Raw genomic sequence first — 23,539 nt, 5'->3', positions numbered from 1 at the left:
ATCTTCCAGATTTATGTTTAAAAAGAGCCTAAAAATACACATACTATTATTGTTGAGTAAATTAAGAGATTATACTATGGAACTAAAACCAGATCTATCCATGGGTTTCAGAAGGATGAAAAACCATTGCCATAACCTTTTTAACGGGAAAAAAATATCATATCATATCATATAACAAGCTTCTGAAACCCATTAATGCAGGTTGCAACAAACTGTAAAGTAGACCAAATGAATTTCTAAAAAGAACCTAATGTCTGATGTTTTAAATGGGTGATTAAATATTATGGCTGTCTGGTGCTACAGAGAACAAATACAATCCAATTTCAAGTCCCTAATTGTTCAGATCTACAGCACACCCAAACAGCGCCATCCTTTGCTCCTCGTACTGGGAAATGTTCCTCTTCATGATGTCCATACAGGGGCCCAGCAGACGCTCAAATGCCTGGATGTCAATGACTAAAAAACAAACTTTCATTCTTTCTGTTATCTCAAAACAAAATGTAAACAAGATATAAATAACTTCACTTTAACTTGCCTAAACATTTTGCCTCTCCCACAGCATACACAGATGCAGCCCTGGGTTTGTTGGTGACTAGGGCGAGTTCTCCAAAATACTGCCCCCTAGTGCACCGTGCCACTTCAACTTCAGCGCCATCTTGGACTGTCTTATTCTGTCAACATTTTTACAATTCACATGAGCATTTTACTATTTTCAAAGTGCTAGAAATATTACACTTTACTTACAACGTTCTTTATCATGATTTTGACCTCTCCTGATTCAACAATGTAAAAACAGTCAGCTTGGTCCCCCTAACAACAAAAACAACAAAAAACAACAACAATATCCTGTATAATTATTAATTAACTGCACTAGATATATAGAAAAACAGAAAAAACCTCTTTGATAATGCAGTCTCCATCTTTGAATACTCGGATTCCAAGAACATCCACAATTTTCATCCTTTCAGAAATCTGCCAAAGGAAAACATGCAGATGGTAAAGATTAGGCATAAATTAAACTGAAATTATTTTAGTTGAGAGGTAATTTTCTGCAGCCAAAACCTCCAGAGATGTCAAGAGAGGGACACATTCAATGAAAGCTTCATACATCTTCCTCTTCTTTGCGTTGTTCTTCACAATGAGCCTGTGGAAAGTGGCTCTGTCCTGGAAGAAAATCATATGCGATGCTTTACCGTTTACCTTTACAGCTTCTCACAGGTCTAAATAAATTACTATGACTTGTAGTGAGAAGGTAAATTATATATTGAACTTCCTCTCAGCAAAATTAATGTGATTTTAAACATGAATGAATCAGGTCAAGACACAACTGAAACCAAGTTATAGTTATACCAGACAATATATTGCAATGGCTCAAATAGGCCGGACTAGTACGTTACAATTGGTTACCAAAATGTGTCCAGTGTATTTGGTAGTTCATGATACTGAAGAAGAAAAAGAAAATGGTTGATAGAAAATAAACCAGCCATATTTGTCTTGATCTAGTGAAATGTGGAAAACAAAATACATGTTTGGTTTCCATGCTTTTTGGGGGGGTGTTGCATTAACTTACATTCATTCCCTAGAGACTGATATTACCCTCAACCACAATTACATAGTTAAAACTTAAATCTTACCCTAACTGAAACTTTATCCCAACATCAGACCATATTTTTCTAATATTGAAGATATGGATTTATCTCAAGTGGACCTGCATTTTGTCTCCCCACATGTCCCCATTAAGAAAGTGTCTACAGATATCAGCCCCCACAATGTAATAATTTCTCGCCAATTAACTATACACTACTGCTCCATAACATGAACAATAGAGTAAATGTAGCACAGTCACACTCACCAGAGCCCATAGCGCCCCCTCCTGTGTGGCCACGATAGTAGCAGCTCGTGGGGTGTTGTACATCAGAGCCAGCTCCCCAAAACTGCCTTTGTTGTCATACTTTCCCACACACAAGTCTTTATCCCCCTTTTTCACAAATATATCATAGACACCCCTAAAACAAAGATAAGATATTGTCATTACTGACTCATGTCACAGAATAAAACAATCTTCTCTCACTTCTCGATCACATAGAAGTTGTCTCCGTCGTCGCCCTGGTCTATGATGTGCTCCTCTGGTTTGACCTGCACCTCAAACATGGCGTCCAATACCTCAGAGAACTGCTCCTGTAGGACAAGAAGAGAGAAGAGTCAGTGAATAGTCATCAAATAAGAAACCTCATTCAATTATTACCAATGTGACCCATCATCGGTGACACAGGGGCCCCTCTTTTGGTCTTTAAAGGGCCCATATTATGCTATTTTCTGATCTATGTTATAATGTTGTTTCCTCATCAAAACATGCCTGGATTTGTGTTTTGTTTCATTCACATGTTTATAACAAATCATGCATATTTAGGCAGATTTCTTCTCAGACAGAAAACTCTCTGTACCTTGTGGTGTCATGTGGTGATACAAGAAATGCTCTACTGTGTTTTTAAACTCCATACACCTTCACTAGAATCATTTGAATAATTTCAGCCCTGTAATTTGTTATCTCTACTAAACAAAAGGTAAAAGGTAGCTGTCAACTTGAAAACGTCATGTGTGAATGAAACAAAACACAACTCCAGGTATGCTTTTGATGAAGATACAATATTTTTGAAATGGCTTAAATCTCCCAAGAGTCAATTTCACTTGAATGGTGAAAAATGCTCAGAAGTGCATTTATAAACAGGAAGCTGAAACCCATGGATACATTGCAAAAAATAACCTATTGATTACAATTGAAAATAAATAAATATAAAAAGGGCAAAACCTAATCTGTATTATTTATAAATGTGTGTTAGGCTAGTAAAACCTCAGTCTCTTATTCACTTTCTCTTTTCCCCTGACCTGTTCCAGGGTCTTGAACAGGAGGATGTCGCGACAGGCGTCCTGCAATCTTCGTCTCTGTATGTCTGTTTTGGGATGGACCACACGGGGCTCTGAATCATCCTCCTCGTCATCATCGGGGTTGTACGCCTCTGCACAAACTACATCAGGACAAAAGTCAATTCAAAACCGCCCGTGGTTCACTTGTCCTCAACTTTAAGGTCAAAAATGGGGTCAAAAATGCTGTTGTAAATAGCTTCTGCCAGCAACTTATCAAAATAACCCTGATTAAATGCACTAATATGTAACTTTTCTAGTGTGGGGTTGGCCATGTGCCCATCTTCATGAAGGTGTTAATGCAGTGCCTGTAATGCTCCACAGCACAGCATTAAAATTGTCTATCTTGTATGAACTCAACTACATGTATTTTATTGCTTAAAACATATCTTCAAAAACTTGCATTCTTACTATGAGCGGGGTCTCCTCTACAGATTTGACCAAAAACCTGGCCTGATGGCTGTTTGTCTCTATGGAGCTAAATCAGCTTATGATCATACTACAGAACATTCCAGACAAAGCAATATAATCTTCAAGGAGACAAGCAGGTGCCAACCCTCCACCAGAAAACAAACATAGTGCCCCTTTAAGTAAAGACTACCGAGGGACTAAAATAAGCACGTCTTTAAATATTACTTAATTTAAAAAAACTGTTTAAATTGAGTAATATGGTAATAATACTACGGAAAGTTGAGAAACATGACTTTGTAAAGTGTGGTTCAATCAAAATCACAAAAAAATCATCCCACCATCAATGCCAAACCACTGCTGCATTGTGGCCTCTTCAAATAAACTTGAATAGTTACTAACCTGACACTCTGCGACTGTATTTCCCAGTTGTGCACTCTGAAATTACATTGTCTTTGTCAGTGACGTTTAGTGACATTGAACAAAATATAAAACTCCAAAGTTAACTTACTGTCTGTGCTTTCCTCTTCATCTTTCTCTTTCTCTTTGGTTTGGTCTGATTTGTTCTCAAAAGTCACTCCTCTCTTTGCAGATCTGAAGCTCAGTTTCTTTGGCTGCTGGTTAGATTGTTGGCTGTTTTTATTTTGAGTTTCCAAAAGGCTGCTGAAATGTTGAACAGCAAATTCCACCAAATTATCTGGTTTATGATGGAGGACCTCCACAGTGAAGGCTTGCAGTAGCTCCTTTAGACCTGTTGGTATCTCTGCCGCATTAGACATAATTTCACACTCCACAAATCTCAAAAATAAACAAATATGAACTAAAAAATAAAACCAGGCTGCTCAAACATTCATATCTAACATCACATCTGCTGGAGCATCACTGGAGCTGTGACGCTTGTCCCACTGTCACATTGAACACTTTATTGATCAGTTATCTGGCTCGGGCCAGTTGGAAAATATTGACTCTCTCTCCTCTCCAAAGATGTAATTAAAGGTTGTCACAACGGCTGTATATCTAAACATTGGGATTTGGTTAAAAAAAGCGTATTGATGATCTGTTTATTTAAAAAATGACAGGCTATAGGGTTTACACTGCTCATACATTGCATTATCACTTGCGCAGCCTAATGTGTAGTAGCTCCAATATAATTTATAAGAATCATCATTGGCTTAAAAAATTATAGATTTATGTTTCCTTCCCTGAGTAACGTTTAATAAATGTTGAACTCTGAAAACAAAGAACACCTGAAAAGAGTCGTAGACCATGAGTCTGAATTGATTTACTCTTTAGATGTTACATTTCTGTCAAATATTGTAGTACAACCAGTTTAATCAATTAAAAACTACAATGTGGTTCTTAGTTCATTTTATTCCTGCAGATTTGTACACTGTAAATTAAACTCAGTTTTACATAAGACATTTGTAAGGTAGTGAGACAGGGTTGTATTGCTCAGATTCAAGACAAATTGCACCTTTTTTCTGGTAAGGCGCTGAAAAGGTAAGGCACAGTGCACCCAGACCAGTTTGTATAAAAAAACATCTTATAGTGATGAAGACAGGACATAAAGCAAAGAATGAAACATTCGTGTGTCCGTTAGTGTGAAGAAGTCTGTAGCAAAGCAGGCGAAAAACAACTATTATACAGAAGTTCTCAATAAAATTAAAAGTAATAAAACGTTTTTGTTGTGGTGTTGATGAGACTAGATTCTCACATGTTCACAGCAGAGGGCACAGAACCTTCATCACAGATTTGGCGCTAACCAATTCAGGAACTTCATTGCAAGTTCAAAACCTAAGAAGCACGCCTGAAAAAGAAAAGACCACCGTGCATTAAATAAAGTGGATTATAACACCTGATTGCCTAGAAAACTGTCCATGAATCAGTCCAAAGAACATATAAAAGTAGGCCTGTCACAATAACTACTACATTGTTCAATAAATGAGATATACTATATAATTTGGCATTAATATTTATCCAGTTCCTTTTTTTTAGTAAATAGGTCATTTTCGTACTTTTTGTTGTACAAAATATTTTGCGCTGTATAGGGTCTATTAATCAACATTTTGGACTAGAACTCATTATAGATATTTACCAAGTTCTTCTAAGAACCAAGAAGTGTTCCTGTATCTATGATTCATGCTCTACTTGCAATATGGTTCATTTAGTGAGATTTAGTGGGATTATCATGCTTTAGGTTTATCGTGTAAGCAGCAAGTGGTCTTCATTCTTCAATATTATCATTTATGTCATGAGAGGACTATATAAAAGCTGATTATTCTAATAATATTTTGACACGTGACATGACACAAAGATGTCGTGATTGTGTAGTGAAACTCACAGCGTTTGCAGGGAAAGCTCTAAGCATGACTGCATTGAAGCCTTTGTACAGGGAGCCTATGCCCTCCTCTCTGATTAGCTCACGCAGAACATCCCGGAATCCATTTGGGTACTTTCCTTCAGGGGCTGTGTGATTGACAGAACAGTACATACTGGTTTTATTTGTAAAGATCAGATTCATGACAAAGTGCCATTTCTAGCTTGTAAACGTATTAAATATTATGCTAAATAGGGAGCCGTAGTGATGAAGAACGCATTGACTATCATGGGGCATAGAAAGGTCATCTTATATGTACTTGGTGATTGCAGAGTTCTAGATGACTTTCTATACACATTCAGTACTAAAATTGAGATGGGGGAGATAAATTACTATTATGTATGGTTGGAATGGATAAAAGCCACAGGATAACAGAACAGGTTTCTTCAAATAAATGATAAGAAACATTTGTGGAATATCTCTTTTTTCTGATCCTAACCTTAACCACAGATTTTTGTCCCCATAATGGAGGCAGGTCCCATGAAGTTTGTATACAGATTTTAGTCCCCACAATGTGATAAACAACCAGCCACCACACTATAATTAGGTCTAGACTCAGCTCAAACTGGCAACCAACCATGGACTAGACAAGGACTACACCAGGAATAGAGCTGTGTCCCAAGAAGCAGGAGATTCAAACCTGTCTGGAAGCGTGACTTGAGGACATCCGGGGGAATGGCCACTGCCCAGTTAAAGATACCTGCCATACCTCCAGCAAACAGGACACTAGGAACACTCAATTCAGAGGGGCTGTAAGAGAACAATGGTGTGATTAGATCTTAATACAGAAATATGTGTGTAAAAGTAACAGTGTAAATATGGATGTAAATATTCACCTTCTTCCCGGTGGCGTGAGGAGGTTCTTTAACCACTCATAGGACATAAAGTACATGCCGCTGGCTGGTACATCTGAACACCAAGAGTAAATGGAAAAAGATGTTTAATAAATGACTTATATCCAATTAATTAAAGAAGACAAATGTAACTCCGAGGTGGGGGATTATGAGATTATACAGGTAAGTGTAGGTGACACAGAAAACATTAGGGAAAGCTGTATCATGCTGCACTTCCACAGTATGACAATAAACTGATCTGTTTAACATTTTTTAAATCATGCGTTTTTATAGGTCAAAAATACTTTGACGGCGCAACCCCACACGCAGTAAGAATGCCATTTTTCACAGATCTGACGTGTGACTTGGTCATATAGTGTCACCTACTTGTCTCCATGAAGATAGATAAGGTTACTGTCATACTGTGTAATATTCCAGGCAAAGAAATAACATCCCCTCAAAGACAAGTAGGTTCCACCAGAAAAATTACATAGAGCAAACAAATTTCACCTCTCATGAGGGTCAGAGCTGTGCCTTTGTAGATGCCTCTGATGCCGGACTCTTTGTACAACTGTTTGACACAGTCCATCGGCCCATTGTATTTCACATGCCCAGTGGATGCTTGAATCTATAAACATTTATAACATTACTGCTACTTTTTCTTACCAAATGGAGTTTCCTTTATGCAGAAATACCAACAAACCTGTAGTAGGCATTTGATTCGCTCGCCTGGAGCCATAATCGCTGTGGTGAAAATGCCAGACAACATGCCAGCAGCAAATAACTGTGGATACCTGCACAATAATATAAGACAGCTATTCAGGAGACTTCAGTTTTGAACATAAAATAAAAATAGGCAGAGCAATCACCTACGTAAGGATATCCTGAGGGTGTTTCTGCTGCAGTTTCTTGCCCAAGCCAAATCCGAAAAAGCAAACAGCAAACATTGGCGTTACTCCAATGATTGGGGCAGCCATGCCTTTATAAAGACCTTTAACTCCCTGAAAAAAACATAAGAAACTGAGATGAGAGGGATAACCTATATAACATTTCTGTTGTCATATATTGGTTTTCATCTGACCTCTTTGGCCAATGTCTTTTTGAAACAATCAATTGTCCCGGCATAGAGAAGGCTCTCTCCAGGTTTTGGCTTTGGCTGAGTCTGTAAACGCACCTAAAAATAAATAAAAGAAAATAAAGGGTTACTGCAAGTTAGCAAAAGACAAAATTAAATCTATCAATCTATCAACTGGACAAATCGTTGTAAGAGTAAAGACGTTTCGCTTCTTCTGTTGTGGGATCAGAACTGAAGAAGTGGCTTGGATGAGCAGCAAAACGTCTTCATTCTTACAGCGATTTCTCCAGTTGATAGATTTAAATTCGTCTTTTGCAATGGATCATACCTGTACGACTGAGGGATTACAGACATTGTTACTGCAAGTTACTAGCATTAAAGAGTTGACAACAAGTCTCACAAGTATACACGCTATTATATCCTTATAACAACTGCACAGAAAATTATGTTAGCAGAATTATTTCCTGTATTTTTCAAAACATGATTAATTAATTAATTATATATATATATATATATATATATATATATATATATATATATATATATATATATAAATATAACTTACTTTCCCATTTACCCTGATTGAGTAAAAACTGATAACAGCACAGCAGAGTCATAAAACACTGGGTGGCTGAATAGGGCAAAAGGGCTCAAAGGTCTGAACTAAGCCTGAGCTCAGGCGCTGTAACTTCACGTTAAATATTTAAATAGTTTTCGCTACAATTTGGCCTTCTCACACCTGATAGACCTCAAAGTCCTGAATGATACACAGTTGCAGCCTCTTCTATCCGCGTGCATCGCAAACAATCGCGAAAATAAAATAAACATATATTACTTTAATGGTATCCAGGGGGTGTCCAGCGAAGACGAGACAGACCCCTCCAAACCCCCCGGCGAAGAAGTTCTTCAGCGGACTGATTGGCTGCGGCTGCTTGGACATTTTGCTAAAACAAACCACAACAATACTCAATTCAAAACACGCCTTCAATTAAAAACAAAAACAAAAACATGCATAAAACTGCTCTAAATGGAAGAAAAGTGCACGTACCTATTGTGTTTAAGGCCTGTCTTAAGAGGTATTTGTGACCTGACAGCAGTCAGAAGAGCCTGACCGGACCTTTCACCCACTTCGAACCCGGAGCGATTTCACTGTAACACACCAGTGCTACAGCGGTCCGCCCACTTCAGTGGCCGGGTGGATACAAACAATACAATTTACACTATTTAAACACACATACAATATTCTTACTCTATTGCTGCATTGATGAGGTAATAGCCAAAACACAAATAATTTGCAGAGGACATGCGGGGAACTGCATTTTGCAGTCTGATCTCTTGATTACTACTATTATTAGGGCACTACAACTGCTACTATGCTAAATAATCTATACTTTGATTTTGAAGTATAAAATTAATATTTATTTAGCTTGTTTTGGTGAAGACATGTGCATGACTGTCAGCTCTCAATCACAGTCACAGGTCCAGATTCTGTCTCCCACACTCACTCTCTGCTTTCCCCCAAACCTAAGGAACAGACCTAGGCGTGGTTACTCTTGAGTCTGTAGCAGAAGTGTAGTATATTTATAATTGGAATCCACTTTCAGGGTGACAAGAAACTTGCAATGATTTAACAGACAGACCACAGGGTGGATACAAACAATACAATTTACACTACAGACAGACCACACATTTGTTAACAAAGCTTCCAGTTAAAATATAGTTTTATTACTTAATTATTACACTGTTGTAGCACATATGCAGACAATGGTAGTTATTGAAAGTAGACAAGCTTCCCACATTGTAAACCATAACACAACTGAAAACATGAAATAATTAGTGGATTCTTTTAATTATTTTTTTTAAAACAGACAAAACAGGACAATAAGTTAAGATATAAATGAAAACTTGTGTTGAGAAGAACTAGGATATGATACATTTGGCTATGACATTAATGGTTAAAACATGCCCTAGGTTAACCTCCATTGTTGAGATAATAAACAAAGAAAAAAACAAAACAAAAAAAAAACAAATTACCATGTTTAACCATTTATAATAGGTGCACTTTTCCTTTTATTAAAATACTGAAGTGAAATCTCATGTTAGAAGCGTTATTGCAGTTAGATTGCAGCATATACTTTACAGACAAAATACTTTTAATATAGCGAACACTTCTGAAGCTTGAGATGGTTTTGATATGGAATAAGAAGCTCAGAAGTGGTTAAGACGATTGCCTGGATGTTCCACAGGTGAGATTCACAATATTACAGCTTTATTACTTTGTTTATAAGGATAAGTGAGACTGTGTGTGTTCGACTACAATCTACCTGTTAATACTTGAGAAGTCAGAGAAGGAGAAAGTGTTTCTGATGCATTAAGCATTGTCCATCAGCACACTGTAGTTTGCTCCCACTGTCAAAGAAGGACATTAAGAATCATGTTCACAATTGGCACACCAACTAAATTCCGTATTATTAGGCTAGTTTGGTTTAAAACAGAGCTGCTGGTTTTCAGATGACATCACAGCATCCTTTAGTCCTGGCATGTTTAACTGAAACAGGGCTGGGAAATTTGATATTGATACTGTGCATATTGTTGGTATGCTATGAAATCATGGACCCGATTAGCCTATTAATACAAATGATCTGTTTCATAATGTGTGAATTTTAAAAATATATATATATTTATGATGAAAATTCTAATACGGAAATGCTATGTTTGGAAAAAATACAGTTACAAAAATATTGATTTTCCATTTCCTTCTGAAGAAATATAACATTACTTAATTTACAAATTAAAGATATCAATTTGTAGTACTGAAGTTTTCTTACTGATTTAGAAACATTTCCCTTAAAACCTAAAAGACCAAGATTACTTTCCCTTTTTAAAAAATGAGGATTAATAATACATTGGCAACATTCATGAAATGGCACTTAATTGTTTTTAACACTTCTTACTGTCCCTCTGTGTGGTGGTGAAGCAGATTACAGTGTGTGATATACTAATATAGTTAGTCCTAGCTCTCGTAGATCTGTGGAAACTCCTTATAGATCTGCTGGACTATTAGCTTATCCATTTGTTTGGCTGTAGCGCTGCCCTCGTCCTCCCTGGGATCCTCTTCTTCCCGAAGGATCCTCTGTAGCGCCCCCTGTAGGTCTAAGAGCCGGTGCTGGTGCGTGAGATAGTCCGTGGAGCGGATGATGGAGTGCATTAGAGACAGGTACTCCATGCGCAGCTAAAAGATAAACAGAACAGTGAAAACATGTAAAAACAAACCAGATTTCAATTCCACTATCTAGGATGCCATTTAATCTCAGCAGAAAAAGTTATGCCACAAAAGAGTACATTAGTCAGAGTAAAATGTAGCTATGCATAAATTAAAGGCAAAGTGGACAGGAGGACAAGAGGTTCACCTTGTCTCCAGGCGAAAGGTCAGAAATCTGTCGTACAGCGATGTCAATCATCACCATCATGTCGGTGTGGTAGAAGATATTAGCCGTCTCTTTACTCGCAAAAACATCCTGAAGAAACTTAAGCACTGAGTGAGGAGCAGGGGGCATGTGAGTAAACATGCACACTGGGTCATCTGAAAGACGGCATAAATAAACATGCTAAGTGACATATATAATATGATATGTGATATCAATATTTCAAAAAAAGTTTGAACCAGAATACTTACCTCCTCGATTAAGAAGCAGTAAGACTTTTTCAGTAAGGATCTTGACATTTTTCTTTGTTATTTCTTGCATAATGGCATTGTTGCTTGGTGCTGATAAGAAAAAGATGAGATAGGACCACTATTACATTTTAATCATTACCAGCAGGAGGAGTATTTTGCCTAAGGAGTACTGAAGTAACCAAGATGACTCAATGAAAACAAGAATTGTACATATACAATATAATTATTTGGGTAAAAACATGTTGCTCTTACAGGTGTGATGGAGATTGAAGGAAAGGAGGAGGTGGAGGAAGATATCTGGCAACTGCTCAGTTGGATCGGACGGGAGTCCATCCTCTACAACGTCCAAAAGAAACTGGACAAATTCCCCATTCAAGTGTTCTACAGGAGGAAAGATATGTTTGTTATGATTGTGTATTTGTGTCATGGTGATTCCTCAATTCATAAACTACTGTAGGTCTAAGAAGAATATTTGATTATACCGTAGTGATGATATGGCACTTGCTCCCCCATTGAGAAAATCATAGTGAGAACCAAAGCTGTGTAACACATCTTTTGGTGTTCTGTAGGATGAAAATAAACTATTAACATTTTATAGAAATGTATATATTAAAAATGTATTCAGTTACAGATAAAGAATTGAAATAAAATATCAAGAATGAAAAAAGAATGAATGCGGTTACAAATATCCTACCCAAATCCATTGTCAATTTTAAGAAATTAATTAATATACATATAGATTATGAACTGATGAAATGTGTGGTACTAATTAAACCACTTAGTTTGTCATTATATATTAAAAAAAAACACTGAAAGCAATAATAATACTTTTGTAAATGATCAACCTAGCAGATTAAGTAAGTAAGTATTCACATTACAGTTGGTGTCTGTGTAATCCCTCAGTCATACAGGTATGATCCATAGTGAAAGAAAAATTCAATTCTGTCAACTGGAAAAAAAAAGTTTTTGTCTTCAGTGAACATGCTTCGCTGCTCATCCAAGCTGCTTCTCCAGTTTTAAACTGAAGAAGTGGCTTGGATGAGCAGTGAGATGTCTTCACTTTATTACAGTTGAAGGGTACCTTGTGTGTCTGTCTGGAGGTCCCGGGCCAACTCCATGGGCAGGATGGAGTTGAGCAGAGTGGAGATGAGAGCAGCGTCTAAACTGCACATGGCTCCAAAAACCTTCAAAAGCAAAAGCCGCAGAGACACACGGTGCTCCTGAACAGAAACAACATCAAAACAATTAAATATGATTTAAAATTATATTGTAGAGACTGCATATTAATAGACATAAACCTAACAAATACATCATCCATCATAGGAAAAGCTATCCATTTAATTGTCTTAAAATGAACATGTAAAATATATTTACCATCTGATAATAAGAGACAAGTGAGATCACATTTTCACAGTGGTTGGCCTTACACATCCGTTTACACACTTCAGGATCTGCATCCGTCTAAGAAGAAAAAAATGCTTTTAACAATTTACCAAGGACTAATTTGTGATGTTTGACATAAGTGGCAAACACATAATGGTGGCTTAAAAAAATACATCTTTACCCTACCAGCATTCTTGACAAGAAACACTAGTATAAAGCACAGCACACTGCTTAAGAAGTTACAAACTACAAAACTTAAACTATTCCCTTTATGTGTTCTTTGTGTTCATTTTAAAGTGTAATACATAGGGATATAAAAACATACAGATCTCAAGGGTATTAGGGTATTATTAATCCAACTGTGTGTGTATATGTATATATTTATTTATATATTTAAGCGATATTGGAATGAAGGAGAGAATTTTATTTTTTGATAATGCCATGCACAATCCTAGTTCTTATTTAAGGTTTTAATGATAATAATTTCATAATATTGCCGGCACTAAAATAAAGCAAAGGGTATGTAGTTTTTTCTTTGACAACATTTGCAATATTTTTCTATTGCAAATAAAAATGAGCTTAAACTGGACAACATGGCCGCTGATGGGGTTAGAGAGGTACCAGTATCTTGAGCAGCTCCTCCAGGTAGCAGGCGATGAGAGCATGGTCCTCGTGAAGGGCCCAGCTTCGTTGCTGTGAGTCTTCACGATGTCGAGCAAGGTCACTGAAAATCACCTCCAACCGCTGCTCATCATGACACACCTGCCCCTGTGGCAGAGCAGCACTGAGATCCTGTATAGAGACAAAGGATTCTGTTGTAAAACTTTTTTCAATTAAAGGTACACTCTGGTAGAGGGTCTGCCATCTGCTTGTCTTCAGCTGAGATGTTATTGCGACGCTTGGAACATTCCACAGTCATTAAAGACCTATTGCTTATGTCTGCGATATAGTTATAATCTATAACATATGCGGATTATTGTTAGAATTTTCACATTTCAAATCACAATATTCATCTAAAATGACTTAATAAAAGAAACAAGTCCACTGACTTCTGCATTAGAAAACTGCAGTGCCCAAAGGGAGCAGACGCTGCTGTAAAAGTCATCACAGTAAAGAGCTGTGGAGCTATCAGCCCCTCCTTATGGATAGCTGTACATCACACTAGTGAGCTGCGGATTTTTTTCATTTGTACCAAAATGACTGCGCGGCTCTACCAAATCGTGGATCAAATACGCATATCATTGATTAAGAACATGTACTGTATATAGAATTGCAAATGTAGTTTCTAATGAATGTATAATGTTTAGCTTATTAAGGTGTAGGCTGTGATTATAGGTAGATGTGGTGTATGAGTGGACTGTATTGTGAATGTATGTACTGTAAGTTTGTGAGAGATCTGGTGATCTGAGGGCAGTGGTCTATGGATGAGTTTTTAAGATATGAAAGAGGGTTTGTATTTTGTACTTTGTACTTATTGTTTCTATAAGCTGTGGTGTGGCTGGGTGTTGTTTTTTTTCTAGCAAGGGACAAAGGATGAAAATTAGCACTGGCTATAATCCTGCATATTTACAGGTGTGGGATTCATTCCCCATGCCACTGTTCTTAATATGCATAGTCCCTTCATTAAATAATAAACAAAAAAAAGAAAATACAATTGAAGAACAAAGTAAGTACAAAGCAGTGGGCATATGCCTGTGCCATTGAAAACGGGTATAGATTGCTGAAACATGCATGAATCATTCCAAAAACAACTTTGAGAGGGTAAATGAGGAGAAATAACTATAACATGGTTAAATCGCTTTTGCATAATAGGTCTGCTTTAAACACATCTGTCTTTATGGAGACAAGCATGGTAATGGACAAATCATTGTAGGAGTGATATAGGAGTTTATTTAGTAGATATAAGCCAGTGTCCAAGAGCAATCTGACCAAAACTGAAGAGGCAGCTTGGATGAGCAGCAAAACGTCTTCACTCCCACAACGATTTGTCCAGTTGACAGATTTAAACGTCGTCTTTTGCTTTATAGCATATAACATTTTATTGGTTAGTAATTTTATTGGTTGTATTATGAAAAGTCATGTCTTTTCCTTGAATTGTTATTTTTTGCATATTTTTCAACTGACTAAAACATTTAATAATTTGTGCTAAGGTAATTGGGCTGTAAGTTAAAAGTGCTGAGAAAAGTGTTAGATAAAAAACTATGACACATCAAAAATATACCTGACCTTGCTTTCTACCAAAGACAGCAGCACTTGCTCCAAAGCAGGAGAAGCCTGAGGTAGCGCTGTTTGCAGGTGCCCCACCACAACACCCACTGCCACACGGGACAGTTCATAACTCAGGCCAGTGTTCTTCCGCACCAGCTCAATCAGCTCTGCCCCAATCGTCATGGAAACCGGTTTGGAAGCGGAGGTAGTAGGGCTGCCAGGGGGGCTCTCAGCAACAGACGGCGGGGCAACAGGCCAATCACTGTCACGCTGTGTCTCAGCTTTGGGCTGGGGAGATGGGGCAGGCTGAGGGGGTTGCGGCGCCGGGCTTTTCTTTCCGGGGGCAGCTTGTACAGAGGACTCCGAGGGCAGGACATCCGGTGGTGGGGGAGCGGAGGGTTTGGCTCGGGACGGGACAGGTGGAGGTGGGGTGCTGGAGATACTGGGCAGGCTGACTTCAGAGGAGACCAGAGAGTGGGTGGAGCCAGACTCTAAGGAGGTGGTGCTGATGGAGAGGGACGGGGCAGGGGAGGGAGGGAGAGAGGACACACGGGATGGGACCTCGGGCTCTGCAGAGAGGAGACAGCTCCAGTTACAGAAGGCAGAGTGAACAGGACTAAGAATAGCCTGTTTGTGAAGCAGCAGGTAGCATCAGCAAAAACACAGCACTGCAGAGGCTTAGGGACGTTTAAAGTGCATGAGACTGACCTGGACGACGGCTGATCTTCTGTTTCTCTGGCGGAGGAGGGGTGACGGGGGCTGCACGTCGAGGCTGAGGGGGCACCTGAACAAGAATGATTTAAGGTTTTGTAAAAAATTAATTTAAAAAAAGGGGAGGTCAGATTTTTGTAAAAATCAGTATGCATCAGATACCACAATATAAAAATTAATTGTGAGAAATTTAAGAAGCATAGTAAAAACCTTTTGACACAACTTTACTAAAGAATTCATATCTCACATTATGACATCCTTCGTAAGCAGGGCAGTTTGGTTCAGATGTTTTTGTCTGATTTCAAAACCTTTGTCTTACAGTTATGACTGGTAACTGACATTTATATCAATATCAAGATTTTTTTTAAATCTATAACAATACCAGTACAGCACTGTTACATTGTTCATTCCTACATTCAAGTAGAGATGCACTGATCTGGCTTTCACAGTTCCGATACCAATTTATATACTATAACTTGATGAATAGGCCTATACCCAATATCAACCGATACCAGAGACATGAAAACAGCATTTATTTCCTTTAAACAAAAATAGATTTAAGACAAAAGTTTTGTTTTTTTTCAATATTGGCGTTTATATCCAATACCAGATACCAGATCGGTGGATCCCAAGTAAAAAAAAAAAAAAAAAGTTAAAATACTGTCTCTGTTATAAATGTCATAGTAGTAAAATCCATGTGTTTGTTTATTTACCTGATAAAATCCATGCTCTCCTTGCATATTGTCCATACTTCCGGATAGTGACATGCTTCCTTGGTGTCCATACTCTCGGTTAAGGCCATTGGGTGGGTTGGGAGTTTGGCTCAGAGATATCTCGCTGTTGGAGGTTGGGATGCCTGATTTATTACTAGCCGATGAGGAGCTCCGCCGCGCAAGCGTTTCTTTTCTGTGATGTATCAGCTTCCTGCAAAGATTATCAACACTTTATTGGCCATGTCGTGTGGACAGTAACACTGGACCAAGGTTGTCATGGTTACAGATTACTTACTGTAAAACATCACGTTGCTCTAGGTTGTATTTGCCTCCATTCTTTAAGGCCACATTGTGGATGCCCTCAATGGCTCGGTCAATAGACTGTAACACTTCATCCTGCTCTGGGGCCTGGAGGAAAGACAGAAAATACAACTACCAGTAATGATTTATTTATTAAAGCTGTAGGCATAATTATTAAAATTTAAACCAAACAGAATATGCCTGTAGCCTAAGGACCTATATAGCTCCAGGGACACACAAACTAGGCCAGTTACCTAACAAACAGCCTTTTAACCCAAGTCACAAATGTAGCTGTTTGGGCCACAGGATATCACTAAGAGCAGAAGACAGCATTCTTCTCATGGCTTCACATTGTACATGCTCTGACTAGTTTCCAGTAAATTTGACTGTAGGAGATAGATCACTGTACAAGGCACAAGTGGGTGTGACTGACAAAACCTACACAGATGACTAAAGGGACACAATTGTTTGTGGAGAAACAACAACAGAGGGTCCACGTCCTTGGAGCCATCTCCCTGTCAGATTCTATAATACTCCAGAGTGCACCCCATCCTCCATTGCCCTGTCCCACACCTTAATGCCGCAGAAATAGCTGCAGTACAGGCTGCTATGAAAAGTTAGCGTTTTACCCTTTTAATAAATGTGATATAAGCCTGGGAAGTAGGCATATTGTAGTAGTCTGTTGCTATTTAAAGAGGGGCTGCGCCTGCATCCCTTCATCTGTCAATGAATTCAACTCCACTGTTCTCATGATGGGGAATATAAGAAAACGGACATAAAACACGCTGTGTCGTTTACCTGTATTTTCTCAATGTAAGAGGAAGGAATGTAGCCAGTTTCACCTGAGCTACAGCGGGAACCCAACCACCAGTGTTTGTTGCTCCTCTCCAGGATTAGGAAGCTCTCTCCGGCGGAGAAGTGCAGGGAGTTGGGCTCGGTGGATCGGAAGGCGTACAGAGACCGGTACATGGCCGAGTTAGCGCAAATGCTCGTTTAGAAACGCCACTATAAGCTAAAGACGCCAAAAGACAAGTGTTAGTGGAGATATAGTTTTATATCTCAGCCGAGATCATTTTAAAGGTCTACGAAGGCATGGCCCCGGAGAATCTAGAGGATCTCTATTTACAATGTAGCTCAGATCATCTGACCCGAAACCACCGAGTCCGATAGGAGGCGCTGTTTGTCCCGGACACGCCCCCAATCCTTCACAATCAAAGCTCATTTATAATAATAATACTAAATATTATTGTTAGTTACACGATTTTGAATATAATTAAGTGAAAATACAGTAAAGGGTTAATTTAACCGCGCTTTACTGATATTTCTTGATAACGTACATAGCGCTAATAAACATAGAGAAAACTATGCATGCTCATCACTCGCGTAATTCCATGTCCATTTATACCTCCTCTGAATCAATTTGACAACATTGTATGGACTATTAATGTAAATATCTAGAATCGATCGAATCGGTTGGTTAAACAATACCGGAAGTCACACTCTGGTGTCACACGAAAGCCTTCCCCTTGCTCGGCTGCTACATAGTTCCGGTAGTTGTCACTAAGAAATAACATGGCCGCATCGTTATGCAGTAGATTTTTCCAACAAACACCAAAACAGCGGGCAATATTTACATCTACAATACTTCCCACGGTCACAAGGTACAGCACTTTAATCTGGGTGTACTAATGGATTGTTCTCAATTACTGATGTCTGAAATTAAATTATAAAGAAAAGGTCATACTTATACTGGCTTATACTTTCATATGCATTGATTTATCCATGCACAGCCTTTAATGTAATTTAATTAGGTTGATCTGAATATCAATGGTTATTAATGAATGCGCATGTCTGGTTTGTTAACCATCCCACAAACCCCACAATATTAGGTCAGTAATTGTATCAGTGTATTTTAATGATATATTTATTTTTCCTCTATGACTTAAGAGATCATCACCAGTCTGGCTACATGTAGCCTAAATATATTACTCACTACATTTCTAAAGTCTGCTCAACAGTTTGCTGTCACCACTTGCTTGCATAGTTAATATCTCAGTTCAATCTGGAACATTCTCAAGAGCTTTGAAAACTGTGGTTATCAACCTGTCCTAAAGAAGAGCAGTCTTGATGCCACAATATTGAACAATTACTGACCAATCTCAAATCTGCCGTTTTTAGGCAAAGTCAATGAAAATGTTGTTTATCAGCAGCTTATTCACTTTCTCCAAATGAACAACTCCTTTGATGTTTTCCAGTCAGGTTTTAGACCTCACCACAGCACTGAGACTGCTCTTATCAAGGTGACAAATGACATCCGCCTGAACACTGATGCAGGCAAAGTCTCAGTCTTGATCCTGTTAGATCTGAGTGCTGCCTTTGACACTGGATCATGGGATCCTCTTACAGAGACTAGAGGACTGGGTGGGCATCTCCGGTATGGCAATAAACTGGTTCAAGTCCTATCTAGAAAAGAAGGGATACTGTTAATATTGGAAAATGTGTTTCAGATAAAATGTCCCTGTTAATACACAGCAATAATGTGTCCTACCACAACTATGCAGATGACAGTCAGATCTATGTCTCACTGGCAGCAGGTTAATATGGATCAGTGGATTCACTCTGCCACTACATCCAACAGATCAGTGTGTGGATGCAAAACAACTTTCTCCAGCTAAACTCAGACTGAAGTCATCAAGAAAGTGTCAGCAGTCACCTCCCGTCTCTCTCTCTAAAAACATCAAATCAGGCTAGAAATCTAGGGGTATGGACTCAGACTTGGACTTTAACAGACACATCAAAGTGTCTGCTTTTTACTGCAGCTTTTTACTATCTAATAATCAGAATCAGAATCAGAATCAGAATCAGAAGACTTTTATTGCCATAGTCTGTGAACACAGTTCACAAACTAGGAACTTGATACGGTGAAAAAGTGCAACATAAACACACTGAATAAATACAAATACAAATAAGAGCATGCACAAAGTTAAAAAGATATGCTTAAAAAAATCAAATGAAATACTTAAAGGGAAAAAATATGTACAATAGCAGCATCAGAACAACAGTGCAAAGTGGCTTATTAAAGTGACCGGTGTTATAAAGTGTCCAGTTTAGTGCAGATATTATAGAGTGTTCATGAGACAAACAGCAGAGGGGAAGAAACTGTTCTTATGGCGAGAGGTTCTGGTCCCAATGGACCGTAGCCTCCTGCCAGAGGGAAGTGGCTCAAATAGTCCATGTCCAGGGTGAGAGGTGTCAGCTGCTATACGGCCTGCTCGCCCCCGAGTCCTGGAGACGTACAGGTCCTGTATAGATGGAAGGCTGCAGCCAATCACCTTCTCAGCAGAGCGCACAATGCGCTGCAGTCTCTGTCTGTCCCTGGCAGTGGCCCCAGCGAACCACACAGTGATGGAGGAGGTGAGGATGGATAATAAACATTGCAAAAATCAAAGGTATACTGTCAAAACCAGACTTAGCAAGACTTGTCCATGCATTTGTCTCCAATAGATTAGACTACTGTAACGGCCTGCTCACTGGCCTCTCCAAACGAGCTTTAAGACACCTGCAGTACATCTAGAATGGTGCTGCTTGGGTCCTTACTAGAACCAGGAAGTACGAGCACATGCGTACTGTGCTAGGGTCTCTACACTGGCTTCCTGTAGCTGAAAGAATAGACTTGAAAGCAGCTCTGCTTGTGTACACGTCTCTCCATGGCCTAGCACCAAAGTACAATCTCTGACATGTACAGTGTTGTGAAAGTGTATTTGCCCCCTTCCTGACTTCTTACTTTTTTATATGTGTGTCACACTTAACTGTTTCAAATCATCAAACAAATTTTAAATATTCAACAAAGATAACCAAAGTAAACATAAAATGTAGTTTTTTTCTGTGATGATTTTATTTGTTAAAAGAAAAATACTATTCAAATCTGCATGATCCTGTGTGAAAAAGTAATTTCACCCTTGTTAAATGATGAGGTAACTGTGATTAATCATAGTATTGTGGAAAGCTGAGTTCAATTTCATAGTCACACCCAGGCCTGATTGCTGCCAGACCTTACAACAGTGAAACATACATGGTGGTGGTAGTGTCATGTTTGGGGCTTTGCTGCTTCAGGACCTGGATGACTTGTTGTGATTGAAGGAACCATGAACTCTGCTCTCTACCAACACTCCTGAAGGAGAATGTCCAGCCATCAGTTTGTGACCTCAAGCTGAAGCGCACTTGGGTTCTGCAGTAGGACAGAGATGCAAAGCACACCAGCAAGTCCACTTCTGAATGGCTTAAAAATATCTAAATGAGGTTTTTGGAGTGGCCCAGTCAAAGTCCAGACCTGAACCCAATAGAGATGCTGTGGCATGACCTTTAAAAAGGCGGTTCAGGCTCAGAAACCCTCCAATGTGGTTGATTAAAACAATTCTGCAAATAGTGGGCCTCCACAGTGATATGAAAGACTCAGTGCCAGTTAGCAGCAACAACTGCAGTCAAACATTTGCGATAAGAGTTGTTCAACCAATTATTAGGTTTAGGGAGCAATTACATTTTCACATGGGCCATGTAGGTTCAGATAGCTTTTTCCCCCCTTAATAACAAAAATTGGCACTTAAAATGCATTTTGTGTTGTCTAATATTTAAGTTTGTTTGATCTGAAATGGCTAAGAGTGACAGAAAAAGTGCAGAAAAAGTATGAAATTGGTAAGCGAACAAATTAAACTTTTTCACAGCATTGTAAGTCCCATATGAGCCATCTCTCACTTCAGGGACCAGCCTCCTGCTGGTGCCCAGAGTCAGGACTAAACATGGGGAATCAGTGTTTCAATTTTATGCAGCTCAAACCTGGAACAGTCTTCCTGAAGATGTGAGACAGGCCTCTACTTTGGCAATGTTTAAATCCAGGCTCAAAATGGTTCTGTTTACCTGTGCATATGACTCCACCCTTCTTTTAATACTAATTTTATGATGATTATTTATGATTATTCATGTTTTGATTTGTAGCATTGTGATTTTAATGTCTTTCCTATTCTGTAAAGCACTTTGAATGACTTTGTATACGATACAAATGCTATACAAATAAAGGTATAGGTATTAGTTGGCACTAAATGCTTGAGCCATGTCTCCCTCTGATGGAGGTGCTAAATGTCTTAGGTTAACTGGAGTATCCTGCCAGAATACGATCTGGTAACAGCTGATCTTAGCAAGACAATAGCTTATCAGCATGGTCAAATTGTACTGAAGTGTACGCAATGAAGACAAGCACAAATGCTTTTCTGTTTCTATTTAAGAAATAGACTCAAAGGTTATTAGTATTTATATTATTTGATTGTTGCCTGGCTAATCAAGCGTGTATTGTGGAAGATCAATGTGTAGTTTTTGCTTTGTTACCAGTACTATAACATTTTATCCTTCTTCTCCGAAGGCCATTTCTTTGTCGAGGTCATCGTCTGGGTCCCAGTGATGATGAGTTGTACCAAAGGACCACTGTGTCCATAATGAAGAAGGAGCAGGGCAGTGGGCCCATGATCCATAGCTACAGCTCCATAGGCTTCAACATTGACGGGAACCGAGTGTTTGGCCCCTGCGCTGTAGTCCCTCCAGCCATCCTGCAGTGGAAAGTGAGAATACTTTCTCATCTTCATCTTTTCTATATAACAGATTTATACATGTAGATAATAAGTGAAATAACTGTTTGCAGGTTGGAAGCCATACAGACATAACAGAAGAAAGTGTGTCACTTTTCCATATGATTGAACCAAGGATAGGTGAGACCAAATGAATTAAAAGTTAAGAAACAACCTTTTTGAATCCTTTAATTTTCCTACTTTGATCTGAAGTTACCTATCTATTAGTCTTAAACATTTTTAAATTTATGCAGAGATTCTTGTCTTGGGTACCGGTGCAAAAGTTGAACGCATTGATCCAGCAGTTTTGGCATTGCTTAAAAAAAAGGGTATCTCTGTGGAAGTGCAAGACACGGTAATAAAACTCTTTTGCATTGTCAATTTTTTTATTTTTTTTGCAACTATATTTTAATAAGAGAATCTGTTCTTGTGTACTTTATTTTCAGCCAAATGCATGTGCAACATTTAACTTCTTGACCAGTGAGCGAAGAGTGGCAGCCGCTGGTCTGATACCTCCACCGCAGAGCACAACATTAGATCTGATAAAGGAGTAATATTGTTGAAAGCAAAAGACTGGAAGGACTTTTTATATTGATGTTGGAAAATAACAGATGTGCACTTCTGTTTTACTGGGAGATGCTCCAGAGTAGTACAAAATATACAGCCATTGCATAGTATTTATCATTATGTTTATATTAAGAATTACAATGGAATAAACACTTATTTTAGAAATTTTGTATGTGTGGTGATGCCGTTATATAATGGGTACGAAAAGTATTCAAACCCCCTTAATTTTTTCAGTCTTTGTTATAGTGCAGCCATTTGCTAAAATCAAGTGTTTTTTTTCCCTCATTAATGTGCACACAGCACCTCATATTGACAGAGAAACAAGAAATTGTTGAAATTTTTGCAGATTTATTAAAAAAGAAAAACTGAAAAATCAAACGGCCATAAGTATTCAGTATCCTTTGCTATGACCCTCATATATTTAATTCGGGTGCTGTCCATTTCTTCTGATCATTCTTGAGATGGCTCTACTCCTTCATTGGAGTCCAGTTGTGTTTGATTAAACTGATTGGACCTGCTCAAGAAGGCCACACACCTGTCTATATAAGACCTTACAGCTCACAGTGCATGTCAGAGCAAATGAGAATCATGAGGTCAAAGGAACTGCCTGAAGAGCTCAGAGACACAATTGTGGCAAGGCACAGATCTGACCAAAGTTACAAATGTTGCTGCACTTAAGGCTCCTAGGAGCACTTGGCCTCCATAGTCCTTAAATGGAAGACGTTTGGGACGACCAGAACCCTTCCTAGAG

At 38.6% G+C, this 23,539-nt stretch overlaps 4 protein-coding genes across 5 annotated transcripts; 1 reads left to right on the top strand and 3 right to left on the bottom strand.

The window, feature by feature from the left end:
- Nucleotides 1-319: 319 nt before the first annotated feature.
- On the bottom strand, nucleotides 320-4,120 carry prkar2ab (protein kinase, cAMP-dependent, regulatory, type II, alpha, B). Its single transcript, XM_055221965.1, has 9 exons — nucleotides 3,842-4,120; nucleotides 3,733-3,768; nucleotides 2,887-3,026; nucleotides 2,072-2,178; nucleotides 1,853-2,006; nucleotides 1,063-1,164; nucleotides 898-972; nucleotides 745-810; nucleotides 320-671 (listed from the first exon to the last, which is right to left on the bottom strand). The coding sequence occupies exons 1-9, from the start codon at nucleotides 4,107-4,109 to the stop codon at nucleotides 522-524; spliced, it is 1,098 nt and encodes a 365-aa protein (XP_055077940.1). The 5' UTR covers nucleotides 4,110-4,120; the 3' UTR covers nucleotides 320-521.
- A 562-nt stretch (nucleotides 4,121-4,682) lies between these two features.
- On the bottom strand, nucleotides 4,683-8,773 carry slc25a20 (solute carrier family 25 member 20). The gene is made up of 10 exons (XM_033966043.2): nucleotides 8,664-8,773; nucleotides 8,451-8,559; nucleotides 7,622-7,714; nucleotides 7,414-7,541; nucleotides 7,244-7,334; nucleotides 7,051-7,168; nucleotides 6,544-6,616; nucleotides 6,348-6,457; nucleotides 5,672-5,796; nucleotides 4,683-5,137 (listed from the first exon to the last, which is right to left on the bottom strand). The coding sequence occupies exons 2-10, from the start codon at nucleotides 8,553-8,555 to the stop codon at nucleotides 5,075-5,077; spliced, it is 906 nt and encodes a 301-aa protein (XP_033821934.1). The 5' UTR covers nucleotides 8,556-8,559; nucleotides 8,664-8,773; the 3' UTR covers nucleotides 4,683-5,074.
- Nucleotides 8,774-9,320: 547 nt separating this feature from the next.
- Nucleotides 9,321-17,805, bottom strand: LOC117370573 (NCK-interacting protein with SH3 domain-like). 2 transcript variants are annotated; one of them, XM_033966021.2, is made up of 13 exons: nucleotides 17,405-17,805; nucleotides 16,602-16,714; nucleotides 16,307-16,517; nucleotides 15,591-15,666; nucleotides 14,901-15,451; nucleotides 13,296-13,466; nucleotides 12,666-12,752; nucleotides 12,373-12,511; nucleotides 11,774-11,854; nucleotides 11,544-11,672; nucleotides 11,292-11,381; nucleotides 11,026-11,198; nucleotides 9,321-10,847 (listed from the first exon to the last, which is right to left on the bottom strand). In XM_033966021.2, exons 1-13 carry the CDS (start codon nucleotides 17,573-17,575, stop codon nucleotides 10,629-10,631), a joined length of 2,211 nt encoding a protein of 736 aa, XP_033821912.1. In that variant the 5' UTR covers nucleotides 17,576-17,805; the 3' UTR covers nucleotides 9,321-10,628. The 2 variants fall into 2 exon arrangements, with proteins under 2 accessions (XP_033821912.1, XP_033821913.1); XM_033966022.2 differs by having other exon boundaries at nucleotides 10,447-10,847; nucleotides 15,591-15,654; nucleotides 17,405-17,743.
- A 356-nt stretch (nucleotides 17,806-18,161) lies between these two features.
- ndufaf3 (NADH:ubiquinone oxidoreductase complex assembly factor) lies at nucleotides 18,162-22,890 on the top strand. The gene is made up of 5 exons (XM_033966059.2): nucleotides 18,162-18,267; nucleotides 22,020-22,215; nucleotides 22,296-22,362; nucleotides 22,476-22,576; nucleotides 22,668-22,890. Exons 1-5 carry the CDS (start codon nucleotides 18,179-18,181, stop codon nucleotides 22,773-22,775), a joined length of 561 nt encoding a protein of 186 aa, XP_033821950.1. The 5' UTR covers nucleotides 18,162-18,178; the 3' UTR covers nucleotides 22,776-22,890.
- Nucleotides 22,891-23,539: the final 649 nt, after the last annotated feature.

This window comes from Periophthalmus magnuspinnatus, chromosome 5, assembly GCF_009829125.3.
Source record: "Periophthalmus magnuspinnatus isolate fPerMag1 chromosome 5, fPerMag1.2.pri, whole genome shotgun sequence".
Lineage (NCBI taxonomy): Eukaryota > Metazoa > Chordata > Actinopteri > Gobiiformes > Gobiidae > Periophthalmus > Periophthalmus magnuspinnatus.
Note: the sequence above shows the minus strand (reverse complement) of the source record. Positions and strands in the feature narration are given on the sequence as shown.